Source organism: Tenrec ecaudatus, chromosome 1 (genome assembly GCF_050624435.1).
Source record: "Tenrec ecaudatus isolate mTenEca1 chromosome 1, mTenEca1.hap1, whole genome shotgun sequence".
Taxonomy (NCBI): domain Eukaryota; kingdom Metazoa; phylum Chordata; class Mammalia; order Afrosoricida; family Tenrecidae; genus Tenrec; species Tenrec ecaudatus.
Window position 1 is genome coordinate 62,184,268 of NC_134530.1, and position 16,520 is coordinate 62,200,787.

General features: G+C 47.3%; 1 protein-coding gene across 1 annotated transcript; it reads left to right on the plus strand.

The window, feature by feature from the left end:
- The first annotated feature begins 2,965 nt into the window (after positions 1-2,965).
- On the plus strand, positions 2,966-15,260 carry UTP11 (UTP11 small subunit processome component). Its single transcript, XM_075554152.1, has 8 exons — positions 2,966-3,119; positions 7,655-7,716; positions 10,052-10,154; positions 10,508-10,621; positions 11,108-11,201; positions 11,314-11,444; positions 14,250-14,360; positions 14,994-15,260. Exons 1-8 carry the CDS (start codon positions 3,057-3,059, stop codon positions 15,075-15,077), a joined length of 762 nt encoding a protein of 253 aa, XP_075410267.1. The 5' UTR covers positions 2,966-3,056; the 3' UTR covers positions 15,078-15,260.
- Positions 15,261-16,520: the final 1,260 nt, after the last annotated feature.

A 16,520-nucleotide genomic window follows, 5' to 3' on the forward strand; every position in this document is an offset into this window, starting at 1 on the left:
TATGGATTGAGTCAGTATGGTGAGAGGATACAACCCTGACACACCTTTCCTGGTTTTAAACCATGAAGCATTCCATTTGAAGAGGCCCTGGTTGTGTAGTGGTTAAGTGTCAGGCTTCTAACTGCAAGGCCAGATGTTTGAAACCACCAGGTGCTCCACAGGGGAAAGATAGGCTTTCTACCTCTGGAAAGAGTTCCAGTCTTGGAAACACAAGAGGTTGCTCTGTTCTGTCCTGTAAGGTTTTTATGAGTTGGAATTGATTTGAGGGCAGCGAGTTTGGTTTTGGTCTTGGAATATTTCCTTGTTCTGTTTGCACAGCTTCCCCTTGATCCATGTACAGGTTCCACATGAGCACAATGAAGTCTTCTGGAATTCCCATTCTTCTCAAGGCTTCCATCATTTGTTATGATCCAAATAGTGGAAGGCCTTTGCATAGTCAATGAAACACAAGTAAACATCTTTCTGGTGTTCTCTGCTTTCAGCCAACATCCATCTGACATCAGCAATGATATCCCTTGTTCCATGTCCTCTTATGAATCCAGCCTGAACTTCTGTCAGCTTCCTGTCAATGTACCGCTGTAACTGTTGTTGGATGATCTTTAGCAAAATTCTACTTGAATGTGACATTATTCTATAATTTGAGCATTCTGTAGGGTTACCTTTCTTTGGAATGAGTACTAATATAGATCTCTCCCAGTTATCTGGCCAAGTAGATGTCTTCCAAATTCCTTGGCATAGATGAGTGAGTGCTTCTAGTGCTTCATCAGCTTGCTGAAACATTTCAATTGGTGTTCCATCAATTCCTGGAGCCTTGTTTTTGGCCAATGCTTTCAGTGTAGCTTGGGCTTCTTCCTTCAGTACCATTGGCTCTTGCTCATCTGATACCTCTTGAAATGGTTGAGTGTTGACTACTTCTTTTGGATAGAATGACTTTGTGTATTCTTTCCATCTTCTTTGGATGTTTCCGGAATAATTCCATATTTTGCCCTCAGAATCTTTCAGTGTTACAACTCGAGGCTTGGCTTTTTTCCTTTAGTTCTTTCAGTTTAAAACATGCTGAGCCTGTTCTTTCTTTTTGGCTTTTTAACTCTAAGTCTTTGCACATTTCATTAAAATATTTTACTTTGTGTTCTTAAGCTGTCCTTTGACATTTTCTATTCAACCATTTGACTTCATTTCTTCTATTTGCCTTAGCCACTGTATTATTAAGAGCACGTTTCAGGATCTCTCTTCTGAAAACCACTTTGCTTTTTAAAAAATGACCTTTTGCTTTCTATATGTAGAAATTCCCATAGTTCCTTCCACCATTACTGGTCAATGCATCAAATATCTTCTGGAGATGGTCTCCAGATTTGGGTGGGATGTCCTCAAGGTCATATTTTGGTTCTTGTGGACTTGTTTTCATTTTCTTCAGCTTAACTGAGCTTCAATATGAGCAAATGATCTGTCCTACAGTCAACCCCTGGCCTGGTATTAGCTGTTGCTAATTGAGCTTTTCTATCATCTCTTCCCACAGATGTAGTCAATTTGATTCTTGTGCGTGTCATCTGGAGATGTCCATGTGTAGAAAATATGGTCTTAGTAAAGAAATGAAGCTGGAGATTGCATGATAGAATTTTGCAAGACCAATGATTTTTTAATCACAAACACCCGTTTTCAATAACACTCAAAATATGACCTAGGAAGAGCTGTCTTCTCAAAGTACAGTCCGCCATAATGGCATGGATGGAGTATAAAGCCTTTGCACCTTCGCTTGCTGATGGGGCAGGACTCACAATGAGAAGAGACAGCTGTGAAAGTCTACTATTGTTGGAAAAAGGTCATTGTGATGAAGAAGTCATTGATCTTGCAAAATTCTATCATATGATCTCTAGCTTTGTTTCTCTCACCAACACCATATTTTCTAACGACTGTTCCTCTTTGTTTCCAACTTTGGCATTCCAATCACCAATAATTACGAATGCATCTTGAGTACATGTTTCATCAGTTTCAGACTGAAAAATTCCTCAATTTTTTCATCATTGACTTTAGTGATTGGTGCATACATTTGAATATCTTCTATTGATTGGGTTTCCTTATATAGGATCCTATCACAGACAGCATTGTACTTCAAGATAGATCCTGAAAGGTCCTTTTGACAATGAACGCAACAGCATTCTTGATTGTGCCATTCCTAGCACAGTAAATAGGATTTTTTTCTGATTCAAAATGGCCATTACCAGCCCATTTTAGCTTACCAATACCTAGGACACCTATCTTGTTGCGCTCCATTTTATTTTTGACAACTCCAGTTTTCCTAGACTCGTACTTCGTACCTTCCAAGTTCCAATTATTAGTACACTTACACAGCTATTTCTTCTCATTGTGAGTCCTGCCCCATCAGCAGATGACGTTCCCAAGGCTTTACTCCATCCATGTCATTATGGTGGACTGTGCTTTGAGAAGGCAGCTCTTCCTCAGTTGTATTTTGACTGCCTTCTGACCTGAGGGGCTCGTCTTCTGGGGCTGTATAATATAAGCAGACAAAGTTCTGCTTATATTCATTAGGATTTCAGTGTCTGACAATGCTTCGATGCTATCCAGAACGTTTTCAACGGCTAATATCTGTGAAGTGCACATTTTAATCCTCCGATTTAGTCTGTTTGTAGCCTGGAAGCTCTGCTGAAACTTATTCAAACTAAACTTTGGGTGAATTGAAATACCACTTGGTACTTGAAGTACCAGCAACATAGTCCCCAGCACCCTAGCAAGACACACGCCACCAGAGTACGACAAGCGGGCAGCCATGTGGTGGACATGTGCACTCGCCCTGGCTAATAAGAACTGCAGAATCACGTGGCTAGCTCTCGGAAACTACACTTCCCAGAAGCCTCCTGTGGCCGGCTTGCTTGCGTACGCAGTTCCTGAAAAGCGGGCTCTGGATAGGCTGAGAAGAGGAGGTGGGCGGTTCTAAGCCGCTGCAGGCTCTATCCATTTCCGGCAGGCTCTGAGGGACGCGGCTTCCGAGACAGTGCGGCGCGGTCGTTTTCCCCGAGTTTTCCCCGGCCTGAGCAGCGATGGCGGCGGCTTTTCGGAAGGCGGCTAAGTCCCGACAGCGGGAACACCGCGAACGAAGCCAGGTATGTAGGCTCGCGCCGGCCCCAAGAGCGCCGGCCTGGGGCCCCTGAGCGGCCCCTACACCCCCTCCCTCCCCGCCCCCCCTCCGGCTGACTGTACGTAGATGCTGTATGTAAATATACGCTAACGAGCAGGCGGGGCGGGGCCACCGAAACGAAAAGTTCTCCCTCTAGAGAGTTGGGGCGCTTTCTTCCCTTGGGGTGCTGCTCGCTCGTACGCTCTCCGCAGGGCGGCTTTAGTGCGGTGGTTCCGTGAACCCAGACTCCCTGCCCCGGGGTCCCTTCTAACTAACCCACAGCGACGCTGTGGGACAGGTTGGACCTGCCCCCGTGGGTTTCGGAGACTCACGTTGCGGGGCAGACGGCATCCTCGTTCTCCTGCTTTAGGGCCTGGGGCATTGGACCGCTGCCGTTTCCTGAACAGCCGAGCGCTTAACCACTGCGCCACCTAAACCCAAGCCCCGCCCAACTCATTACCATCCACTCGCTGTGATCAGAGTGGTCTCAGTGGCAGGGAGGGTTTCTCTTTTTGCTTCCAGTTTTAGCCCATCAATCAGCTGCCTAATTTTAGGGGCATCCTGTGCCTGATTTCCCCATTGGTAGACCCTCCAAAGGCCTTTCTGAATTCAGATCATGGGGCCTCCTAGCAGTGGTCTAGATACATTGTTTCTGTGTATCATAATCCAGCTCCTCTTCCCTAAACAAACCAAACATGAAAGCTCACTGTAATGATGTTACTCCATCTCATAGTGTGACCCGATAGGACATGGTAGAACTGCCCCTGTGGGTTTCCTACACCGTAACTCTTGATATGGGTGTAGAACGCCTCTTTTTTTCTCCTGTCTTACCCCCTTAAAGCTTCCTAAAGGTTTTATTTTAAAAATGTGCGTATTTTGTTGTTGAGAATATACACAGCACAATGTGCACCAGCTCCACCCCTTCAACATTGGTCACATCCTGCAGGTTTCTCGCACCTTTCTCCACCTTCCATTTCTGAGTCATTCTGCCCCCACTCACTGCCCCCGAAGGTGACTGTCTCATCTTTTGAGTTGTTGTTCATTGTTAGTCTGATCCCATAGGGATAACGCTTTAAAAAGCATAATGCTCAAAATTGATGATTTTTTTTTTTTAACAAGTTACATTACCTTATTGTTTGGCTTTAAGAAGACTTCAGGGGTTGTTTTTGGTCTAAGGTTTAAAGACATCACCCTCCATGACTCCAGAAAGTTTCCATGAGAATGTAAAAATCGGCTTGCCCTCTTTTGATCAGGATTCTTCTATGAAATCCTTGATCAAAGTATTCAGTAATAGTAAGTAACTAGGTGCCATTCAGTTCTTCTAGTCTCATGGCACAGCGGCAGTTGTTCATGGAGGCAGCTAGCCTCCATTCCTTATTCCCCTCCTAACCTGACTCTCCTTCCTGCAGGCAAATAGGGACCACTTGTGTAGGGTGATGGAGCCCCGGTGATGTCGTGATTACTGGGCTGTGATTGCGTGGTCAGCAGTTCAATACCACCAGCAGTTCTGAGGGAGAGACTGGACTCTGCTTCCGAAAACAGTGGAAACCTCCAGGGGGTTGCGATGAGTCAGCATTGGCAGTGGGCTGTGTTGGGTGAGAATTAAGCCTCTTGAGACCGTGTAGTCTGACTGCTTAAGAGCAGCTATCAGCCATGTATGGCGCTATTGCCCTGTGCTCCATGGTGCCCAAGTAGTAGCCATGTAATTTTCCCCTTACTTGAAAGACTGTGTGTGGACCTATCTGAAAGTAATAAAAGCTGTAAGTGTTCCTGAGTGTTAAAGCCAGGGTGCACAACACAGCCTTACCCTCTGACCTCATGTCATTCTCACACCTGCTGATGTCCTTTCTCACACTGGCACATCGCCAAGCTCCGCTTGTAACGGTTAGGGATCTTTGTTATGGATGGGATCCATTGCGTAGTTTGCCCAAAGACTACAGCAGACTCCAGGTGTTTTGACTCCCGAGGCTACCAAAAGGTGAGTTCACAGACAGCTGTAGAATTGTGGCCCATGGCAAGTACCAGTGGAGTGGGAAGTGTGGAGGTGACAAGAGAAAGCACCCTGGTGAACCGTGTTGGCCAGGAGAGGAAATGGTCGGAGCTATTACTTCTTGAACACTTGCTAGTTGTTAGGCAAGCCTTATAACAGTAATCTCTTTTCACTCCATTTCCCCTCCCCAAACTCTGTGAACCCCAGCGTAATCCTATCGCAGCATCCCTCTCATTTTACAAATGAAAGGCTGTTTAGAGAGCCAATGGAGTAGGGTCACTGTTGTGAGTCAGTTGGATCTGCAGAGAGGCAAGAGAGGGGGTACCTGTGGGCCATGAGTCTGGCATGGGCAAATTGGTCTGACCAGGAAGTGCGCGTCTCTGGGGAGAGGTGAGGAGAAGGCTGTACGAGAACGAGGGCATTCTCCTGAGGTCCTTCAGTAAGGCGGGGCGGGTGGGGCGGGGGGAGTGTGTAGAATGGAAGCACCACTTCAGGCGCAGTGTCAGGTTCCTTCTATAATGCAGATGGCAGCCAAGTGGGCTGGACAGGACCGATTTCAGTTTTCTGCTTCATGCAGTTGCCCTTTCCACCCTTGAGTTTTCTTTCTCCACTCTTCATCAACCTGCCTTTGTCTGCTGCAGCTAAAATAATAATTACTAGAGGAGGTTTGGGTGTTACTTGAATGTTGAGTCACTATGGCATCGCTTGCATGAGAAACGATGAGAAGGGTAACGTAAAAGCCCCACCATATTGTACACGTTTAACTAGTGGAGAAGACTCTGCAAAAGCTAAGATGATTGACAGCAGAAGAGGACGCACCGCCTGACAGGTGCTGCCATCACACAGCAGTGCTTCCAGTTGGAAGCTCACTGGATTTGCATTCTGTTCCTGATGAAGTTGTTCTCTTTCCCTGAGCTCCATCCCCTTCCGCACACTCGGATGCAGTAGTGACAGTCTCACCCACCGTCCAGGGTGGTTGTGGGAATTACCGTAAGTGAGATTGTTGTGAGTTTATCACATTGCAGAAGAAGCACCTAATAACTATCGTCAGTTTATGAAGATGTAGACAGAGCACCTAGCACAGACTGATGCAGGGAGTGTTCAGAGGTAGCTATTATGTAGTGTTCAAAGGCAGAAGAAGCATATAATAAACTAAAACCAAACGTACTACCATCACGTGGGTGTTGATTCATAGTGACCCCATAGGACTGGTGTAGAGAGTGCTACCCTACCGGACAGGGTAGAACTGCCCTTGTGAGTTTCCAAGCCTATAGGAATCTCCATCTTTATCCAGGGGGGTGGCTGGTGGTTTTGAACTGCTTACCTTGCAGTTAGTAGTTCAACTTGTAACTACTGCATCACCAGGGCTCCTTAGAGGAAACGTAACACGAAGATTTAATCCTTACATCCTTCTCTACACCAGGGGTCAGCAAATTGCAGCTCAGGAGCCATATGCCGCTCTGCTGGTATGTACCTGTGGCTCTGGAGTAAAATCGAAAACAAATTTAAGGCTACTGTCAGAGAACGGTGATTTCATTTGTTTGTGAAAACATATGTATGGCTCTCAGGTAACTATGAACTAGCTGTGAGGGACAGGAACGACTGTTCCATCCCAAAGGTTTGTTGACCCCTGCTCTGTACGAGTTAAGTAGCTTGTTCTGCCACACTTGGTTTTCTCTCCCACCTGTCTCGCAGGTGGCTCATCCCTGTAAACATTGGCTGGGGAACTGCTGCATGCGTTTGCAGTCACTTCCCCTTAGGGTCTCATTTCAAGCTCCCTAAGGAGCCGTGGTGGCACAGCATTTAAGCGCTCAGCTGCTCCCTGAAAGGTTGATGTTTTGAACCAATGATCTCAACCAACCAAGCTAGTGGTCTTGGAGGGCAAAGACCTGGCAGTGTGCTCCCAGAAAGACTGCAGCCTGAACACCGTAGTGGGCAGTTGTGCTCTGTGGCCTGGGGCTGCCGTGAGTTAGCGACAGACCCAACGGCACCTCACAACAGTGTCAACACAACCCTCTGAACTAGGCACTATTATCCCCATATTACAGTTAGGAACCGCAGTGCAGAGAAGTTAAGTGGCGTGCCCAAGGTCGCAGCTTATTAAAAGGTACAGCTTGGATTTGAACCCCAACTCTCCAGACTAAATTTAGCTCTCTTACCGTAGTTGCCTCCCTGTTACTATGTTTCCCCTTCATAGTAGTTAATAAGCCCATGGATTAAGTTGGTAGTAATTTTAGTCCATCTGGCAATGGCTTGCTTAGTGCCGAGTCATTGTTGCCTCTCTCTGTCCTTAATAGGCCAAGAAGCCTACTGTGGAAGTGCGGGTGACCTCACTGTCACCTCCATGGTCCCTCTCATCCTGGGCCTGAGCCCAGCTGGGGGAGGGGGTGAGTAGCTGGGTAACGGTTTGGCTCCAAGAACATGGATTTACTGAGCACCCTAGAGACTCTTGTTCCCGTCAGGTGTCATGTGGACTTAGGCATGTGCTCGCTGAGGAAGCTAACCTCCCTTTTTCCCCTTTTGTCTTCTAGCCTGGCTTTCGAAAACACATGGGCCTGCTGGAGAAAAAGAAAGATTACAAACTCCGTGCAGAGTGAGTTCGGTCTTTGTGGTGGTCGGCCTGCCAAGAAGCTCACAGTCTCCCTCCGCTGCCGCTGAATTGCCTGCGTGTCCAACAGGGCATAGTTTCCGGCCGTTGAGAAAATGGCCTGAACCCTGGCAGCCTCTCAGACCCTCTCCTGTGGCCCTCGGCGTCCCTCTTTGTTTAGGCAGAGCCTTATTTATTTGACTGTCGTTGCTTTGTGACTTTTTATTATGTCGTTCCAGATCATTTTCTCATGGCGACTTTGATTTGCCTCTGCCTTGGTGTTTGAGCCAAAAGTTGGATCTTTCCCCCCACCCCCCTCCTATGTGTTTTTGAAGTACAAGATACGATCTAAAATTCCATTGTTGAGCCTCTGACATCACCGTGTGTGTGGTGCGGAATGAAGAGAGGTGAAAGATGGATTCATGAGGCTAAGCGTGGGTGATAATGAACTCTGAAAACATTTTAGAAAACAATTATCCTCATTCTTCTTCTTCTGGACCACTTTATTTACAGAATTCTTTGTCACTATTTGTCAGCTGAGGCCCTTCTGTGCTTCTGGGTACAGATGGCGGTGGATGAAATGGACTGCTCCGGGCCTGGAGTTAAAAGGCTAATAATATGCAGGGAGCACTGCCACCGGGCTACACGACGTTCTAGGAGCTTGTCAGTCTGTCGCTCTGTAGCCATTTATCCCATCCGGTCACTTTGGGATAAGACCTAAAAAACCCAACCCTGTTGCTTTCGAGTTGCTTCTGAATGCAGAGTGGCCCCTGTAAGGTTGCGTGTGACTGCTCCATCTGGCTTCCAAGGCTGAATGAAGTCTCTTTGGAAGCAGGCTGCCTCATCTGTCTCCCATGGGGTGACTGGTGGCCTCAGACCACCAACCTTTCAGTCAGCCACTGAGGCACCAGAGCTCCAGGTTTCCTGGGATAGGCTATTAATGTTATAATCAGACTCACATGACAGATGAAGCTGATGTGCAGACTGGTTAATGAACTAAGGTATTTAAGCCAGACTTTGCGGAGTCAAGATTTGAACCCAGACAGTTAGCTCTCCTTCGCCCAATCTGGGCTCGAGTCCAGGGTGCTATACTGACACTGCACTCAGCATGAGCCCTGGTGGCACAGTGGTTACGAGGTGGACTGCAATCTGCAAGGTCCGCTATCGGAAACCACCAGCTGCTCCTCGGGAGAAAGATGGGGCTTTCTACTCCCGCAAACAGTTACAGTCTTGGAACCTCCCACAGGCAACTCTACCCTGTTGTATAGGGTCACTGTGAGTCTGCATTGACTTGATGGCAGTGAGTTGGTTTTTAAAAAATATCCACTGAGGCTGCCAGGGTTTGCACCAGAGCACTGCCTGAGAGTTTTTTTTTTTTTTTTTTAATGCCTTGCTTAGTGTCTCCTTGTGATGATTTAAGTAGCCCTAAGATTTACACAGGATTAGCAAACCCAAGCCCAGCCCATTGTTGGCAAGCTGATTCTGTGCATAGCGACCGTGCAGGACAGAGTTGTCCCCTAGGTCCCATAGGATTTCTGCAAATCACTGTGGAGGCAGACTGCCACCTCTTTCTCCTGTGGAGTGGCTGGAGGCTTCCCACCATTGACCTTTCAGTGAGCAGCCAGCTAAACATCACTTGGACTCCCCCTTCAAAGAGCAACCCCAAATCCACTGCCATGGAATTGATTGCAATTTACAGTGACCCTATAGAACAAGGTGGAACTAACCCATAGAGTTTCTAAGGCCTGAAATCCCCACGGAAGCAGGTTGTCACATTTATTATAGTCAAGCACTTCACCACTGCACTACCAGTGCTTTTTGTATCTGGACTCCAAATCAGTCCACTGCTGTGGGGTTGATTGTGGCTCATAATGACTGCTCAACAGCCATCAAATTGATTCCGATTAATAGCCACCCTATGTAGGGTTTCTGAGGCTGTCAATCTGTAGGGGAGCTGATAGCCCATCTGTCTCTCTTGGACTGGCTGATGAGCTTGAACCATCAGGGCACCTGTCCCACTGCCTTCGAGTGGATGCTGACTCTCCGTGACCCTGTAGGACAGGGTGGAACCGCCCCTGTGGTTTCTGAGACCGTCACTGTATATGGGGTAGAAAGCGCCATCTTTCTCCTGAGGAGTGGTTGTGTGCTTTGAATTGCTGACCTTGGGGTTAGCAGTCCGATTGTAGGTCCTACCGATCTATGTTCAGTTTCATCGGCAGTGAAGCATGGATCAGATGCCGTTCTTGCCTGGACTTCTTTTGAGTCATTTCATGGGAACCTTAGATTCTTAGAAAATCTGCTCATCGTGCCCTTTTTGCTGTGCCCTGTTGAATCTATCTAGTGACTACCGAAAAAAGCAAGACTACCTCAGAGCTCTCCGAAAGAAGGCTCTTGAAAAAAATCCAGACGAGTTCTACTATAAGATGACTCGGCTTAAACTCCAGGTGGGTGCTTACTCGGTCGGTCTGTTTTGAGCTCTGGGTTGGGGGAGAAGATGGGGGAAAGGATCGTAGTGCAGCCCTTCTCTATTTGAGCCGGTGTTCTTGGTGAGCGTCCGAGGCAAACCAGTCCTTTCTGGGAGCATGAATTCTGTTTCAAGACTGAGCTGCCCTGTGCCTCGAGCTGCATCAAGAGCGTCTCATTGGGGGTGCTCAGTGGTGTGCGAATCTCCAGCTTGCTTCATCGCATTGCTGTCAGCACAGTGGTGTTGATTTGCTTTTTTCAGCCATGATCTGTGCAGCACTAAAGTAATGATTGTGATATTACATGGAATGTGTCTTTTAAATTGGGATTGTAGGATGGAGTTCACATCATTAAAGAGACAAAGGAAGAAGCAACTCTCGAACAGCTGAAACTGATGAAAACTCAGGATTTGAAATATATAGAAATGACAAGAGTGGCCGAAGCTAAGGTAACAAGACGCCTGAAACCCATTGTCCCCATGTACTTGGTTGGTTAAGACAGGAAACATGCTCGTACTTCTGTCAGTCTCAAGTCAGAAATTGACTTCTAGAATTGAGAATCTTAAAGTATGCATAATTGTGATAATGAAATAAAAGTATCATCAGCGTGGTGGGATGGAAAGAGTTCAAGTTTGGGAAGGAGACAGCGTCAGGTTTGAACTTTGACTCTGCCGATTCCTGGGCCCATGATTATGCACAAATTAATCTCCCTGGGGCGCTTCCCTCGTTTCTGTCTCATCAGGCTGTTGGTGAGGATTAAATGAGTTTCGTGGAATGCCGAACTTGCATTACCTAAAACTTAATGGCCCCTTTCTTTAAAGAAGAATGTAGTAAACAAATTCTTTGGCACTTGGCGATAATGATGTGAAATGATTTAAATGTCGAGAGTTGATTCGTGATCCCAATGGAAAGTGCGACCGCATTCTGTGTTCTAGAAAATCGAGAGATTGAAGTCAGAGCTCCACCTGCTGGATTTCCAGGGGAAGCAACAGAAGAAGCATGTGTTCTTTTTTGACACCAAAAAGGAAGGTATGGAATGTGGGGGGTGGGGTAGGGGGGTTCTGGGGCACTTGTGGAAATTGATGTGGGTTGTTTGGGGACAAACTTGGGACATTGCCTTAAGGAGCGTCTCCATTCTTAGTTGAGCACTTCGATGTTGCAACTCACCTGCGAACAGCCCCGGAGCTAGTCGATCGGGTCTTTAATAGACCCACAATAGAGACCCTGAAGAAGGAAAAAGTGAAAGGAGTTACCCATAAGGCTCAATTTAAGGTAAATGTATCCATTTTTCTTTAGAGTGTTCTTGGGTTTAGGGGACTCGAGGTTCCTTTTTCTCCTGCATTTGGCATACTTATTTGCGGACGGCTCGTTAAGTCCCCTTAGCAAAGTGGCAGATGGTTGTGTCCCTGGCGGGGGACTGAGACGGAGGGTTCTCCCTGCGCACTTGGAGGTGGAGGAGGGTAGCACGGAGTAGTCAGGAGCTTAGGTTCTGGCCTTCAGATCCAGGTTTGAGTCCCAGCTCTGACTCTCTGCTCTAATGCTTGAGACAACTGCTGTTAGAAGGCAGGGACCGGAGGGTTCAGGGCTTTGATGTTCTGTGGTGTTGGACCTGCAGCAGTGAACACGTGGGCCAGAAGGCCTTTCTGTACTGCGATCGTGACTGTAGCCAGAATGCCGGGTTTGACTTTGCCCTGTGGTGCCTTCTGTCAGGGGGACTTGCTTTCTGCAGAAGACAAGCCTTTCCCAAAGCCTTCCGGAGTTGAACTCTCACTTCTGATTGAAAGAAAATCCAGGCTGTCAGTGTGTTTCAAGCAGACAGCTGTTCTGCTTTGCTTTGAATCATTTACCCCACATCAGCTTTGCTTCCAGTGTTTAATTTCACAGCAGCTTCCTCTAGCTCAGAGGCAGCTAAACTTGCTTTAGTAATATAAATACCCCTAATTAGTTTGACTATATTGGGTAATCCCATAAATTTGACAGCCCGTGCAATACAGTGAAAGCAAAAGCTGTCTGAAGCCACTGCTCGCGAGGGCGCCGGAACCGGTGGGTCGTGTGAGTCTGAGGTCCAGAACGAGTCCCCTCTAGACCGATAGCACTTCCAGCTGAGGAGCCAGCTGACAGTGCTCCCGTGACAACCCTGTCTGTCAAGTAGGTGTATTTGCAATTAGCTTTGTCACTGACACGTCTTAAGGATTGCGGTTGTCCCTGGTCGAGGAGATTCATACCCTAAACTCCCGTGTAGCGTAGTCCACAACAGAGTGTTTGAGAGGTTGAGGTTTGGGGCTTGTCGTTTCTGTCTTAACAGTGCTATTTTGATGGCTTTCTTCAAATTTGTTCAGTTTTTTGAGACTGTAGATCTTTATAGGAGCAGACAGCAGCCTCTCTTTCTCCAGAGGAGCAGCTGACTGGTTTGAACCACCGAACTTGTGGTTTAGCAGCCCAGTGCCTAGCCCACTGTACCATCAGGGTTCCACCTGATTGTTCTCATTAAAGGTTTATGTGATTAAAGGGCTGCTTGTGAATGGATGACTGTGGAATTTAGTTTGTAATCTGGAGCTAATCCAGGAATGGGTTTCTATGAACAACCTCCTCCCCTTCATCTACACATAGGCAGATATTTTGAGTAAAGGGGTAGATAGCATGCACACTTTTGGATACACGTGTGTACGTTTATCTTAAAAGATCCAAAACTTTCTTGAGTATCTCAAACTATGAGTCCCTGAATTTGAGGGAGCCCTGGGGCGCAGTGACCACAACTCTTAGCTGCTGACCAGAAGGTTGCTCAGTGAGAGCAAGGTGTAGCAGTCAGCTTCCATCTAGAAAGATCATGGCCTGGGGATCCCTATAGGGACAGTTCCACTTTGTCTTACAGGGTCACTGGGAGCTGAATTGACTCAATGGCAGTGGAGGCCCAGGGGTTAAGTAAGTGCTTGGCGGCCAAGTGGAAGGTCAGCAGTTTGAACTCTGCAGCTGCTCTGTGGGAGAGAGATGGGGCACTTTGCCTCTGTAAAGATGACGACTTGGTTGGAGGCTATGGGAGTCAGAATTGACTAGTCCAGGGGTCAGCAAGCAAACTGACCCGCCAGCCATCTGCGCTTTCAGGACATACACGTCTGTGGCTCTGAAGTACAATTGAAAACCTTCACTGCTCTTAAATTCAGATACTGGTGATTTTGTTTGTAAAAATGTGTTTATGGCTCTGGAATAATTTTTAAATGGCTGTGAGGGATGTGATTGGCTCTTCTGTCTTCAAAAGTTTGCTGGACCCTTCACTAGATGACAATGGATTTGCTTTTTAAATATTTTTGCGTTTGTAATTAGCCTCTGGTCAGCATCCATAAAATGAGCTTTTCTCTGAGTTCTGAGGTTCTTAGTCTTTAACCCACAACCCGCTGGCCCTTCTGTCCCTCCCACTTGCTGTGTAGGGTTTCTGGTGCTGGCTCCTTAGCTGCTGTCACTTAGGTCACCGGGAAGGCTGAGGCAGCTTAGTGCCGTTGTGGGAAGGTGCCTGGGCTTTGTGAGGCCCTGCTCCAGAGGAACCATGTGTCCTTGGGCATGTTACCTTCTTTCCTGGGTCTCATTTCCAGCATGTACAGAATGACAGGTACGAGGGGTTCCAAGGGTTTTTTGAGTTCTAGAGGGTTATTTTTAAGATGGACTTCAGCGTATCGCTTGTGGAATGTGCAGTGAGGAGGGAGTTGCTGAGACCATCTGGGCCTGAGTGGATCCGGAATATTAACTCAGTCGTTTCTGCCTGTGTAGCTGTTGTATTGCAGCTGGAACCGTCGCTCGGGTTTCCAACGTTGTTGTCTTCACAGAAGCGAGCTGGCTGTTGCACCTCTCTCCCGGGGAGCAGCTGGGGAATTCGAGCAGCCAACCCTTTGGTTAGCATCCAGGTGCTTGGCCTGTGCACCGCTCTAGGAAAGAGACCTACAGCATCGCATGATGGCGGTTCTGCAGTAGGGAGAGTGGATGAAGCCATCCACGCAGTTAGGCTTAAGTGGACAACGAAGCCTTTTCTTGCTTATTTCTATCCTTCTAATCATTTTGTTAAAGACGTGTGTGTTTCTTCTGCAGCGGATTGCTAAGCAAAGGCGCAAGCAATATAACCACCTGACACAGCGGATTAAAAGAGAGAAGGAATTGTTTGTTGTTGCGCAGAAAATTCAGACTCGCAAAGATCTTCTGGTGAGCGAGAAGCCCGAGGCCTTCATCACCCCCCCCCCCCCCAGGGTCTTAACGGAGGCTGGATTTCAGCTGTGTGTAAATCAACCCCAGTGAAAATGTCTGCTCCTTAGGGGCAGTGGTTTGAGCCAACGTCTGTTACTCTGACAGTGTTGAAATGTTTCTTGATTAAGAAGGTAATAAGGGGTTATTAGTCAGTGCTGTGGAACAGCAAAGGGTGCATATGAACTTTATAGCTTAGGAGCAGCTACCCTTAACATTTAGACAGGTTAACAAAACAGTGCGTGCCGCTCACTGGTGTTTAAAAATAGACAACTGGTGCAGTTAAAGAGCAGAGTGAAGGAATCCAAGACGCCCCTTTCATTTTATTATCATTTCTCTAAATGTCAGATTCTTTAGCTTTGCAGATTACTTAGGTCAGCCTTTATCGACGGGGGTTCTGTGAGGGAACCTGTAAAGAAATGATTTGAATACTTGTCTTCTCAATTTTCCTAAGAAGCGTACAGAGCTAGTACCACTGTAGACGCTCCAGAGGGAAGTTCATTCATCATGCACAGCGGATGCCTGACGGCGTTAAGGGTTCTCTCTCGTGAGCGAACTTTGCTATTTACTAGTGACCTTTTTACTTTTTTGTAGGATAAGACGCAGAAGGTAAAGGTGAAGAGCGCAACAGTAAACTCCCCGGCTATTTACAAATTCCAGAGTCGTCGGAAACGTTGATGTGTTTTACACTCGAGCCTTGCTGTCCTGCTTGGACCAGAATTCTGTTGTTGGTTCTTTTTTTTTTTTTCCTCCAGGAACTTCACATTCCATGATCCAAATGACATGGCTTATCTGTTTATAGATCTAATGTATTGTCGATCTTAAGCTTGGATGTTTTTCTATAAACAGTGTTCAAGCCCCTTCCCTTGTGTGATTGTTCTGGGATTGTGAAATCATTCTTATTTGATAGACTTAAAGCTTTTTATCCCCGTTGCAGGGGACAGAAATTCTATTTCAGCAAAGTTAGGAAATAGGTGAATTGGTCTTTAACCCAGTACTTGGCTGCGGAGCAGCTCAGGTCACTGTCTCCTTACCTTCAGAAGGCTAGGAAGGCGAGTGATACTAGAGTAGCCTGGTGTCTCCCCTCCACTTCCTGATCGTACGCACGGGCTTTTGTTTCCCTCTTCTTGTTTGAACAATTTGATATCCTTCACATCATTAAATCACTCACTTTTCCCCATTTGCTTACATCAGTAAATGTTAAAGTAATACAGACTCATGCTAAAAATTGAAATTTAAATCTTATTTTAATGGTGTTACCTAATGTTTTGTTCAGTGGATAGAGTGATTTTGCTCCGTTATCGGATACTCAGGCAACTGCGTAAGTTATCTAAGGAGAAAAACTTTCTGTTAAGCTTTAAAGCTACAGAGAGAACCCCAGGGGGCCAGGAACCCACCGAGGCGCCTCCTCTTTGTTCTCGAAGCGCAAATGGAGTAGAGCTGGCTCTCGGGTCCTGCCCTCTGCTCTCCTGGCCAACCCTGAGTTCAAAGTTGTAAATGGCGTGGTACTACCCTCACCCTAAGAGCTCGATCCCAGAGTGCATGTGCCAGCTTCCTTCTCTTCCCTTCGTTGCCCACACAGGCTGTAGGCTGTGGCCAGTTAGAACAGGACTGAGCACGCTTGCTCACACTTACCCCAGCCAGAAGGGCGAGCAGCTGTGTGAGTTTTAAACACGCACGCACGCACATTATTGTTACTACCTAACATAATGCCTACAGAGGAGCCTATAGCGTTAAAGCCTGTAGCTCCAGCTTCTGCCCAGTGGGATTTAGATCTGGGGGCCCTGGAAAAAGGGAGCACAGACCAGGGGAACAGGAGTTAGCAGCTTTTTTCTTCAGAAAGTCCTTCCCGGCCTGCAGGAACTGCTGCGGAGGTGCTGACCTCTCAAGGATAGGGGCCTGAGTCCCAAGCCAGGCAAGGGCCCATGACATGGGGCAGGCCAAGCATCAGTTTGTCCGTGGGACAGCTGGAGCACTGCTGCTCCCCCCCATTCCCTGCCTTGCTGGGGCAGAGGGCTCTAAGGACATGCTCCTCATGAAGCGCACGCCCACCTTTCACAGGCCACAGCGCTCCTGCGACTCAGGCCTCCTAAACAGGCCCACACAACCTACCCCTCCGGC

Excerpts from the sequence above, each read along its gene's own strand:
- UTP11 (XM_075554152.1), top strand. The coding sequence starts at position 3,057 with ATGGCGGCGGCTTTTCGGAAGGCGGCTAAGTCCCGACAGCGGGAACAC. Across the intron at positions 7,717-10,051 it reads GATTACAAACTCCGTGCAGA|TGACTACCGAAAAAAGCAAG; the intron begins GTGAGTTCGGTC and ends GAATCTATCTAG. Across the intron at positions 11,445-14,249 it reads CCCATAAGGCTCAATTTAAG|CGGATTGCTAAGCAAAGGCG; the intron begins GTAAATGTATCC and ends TTTCTTCTGCAG.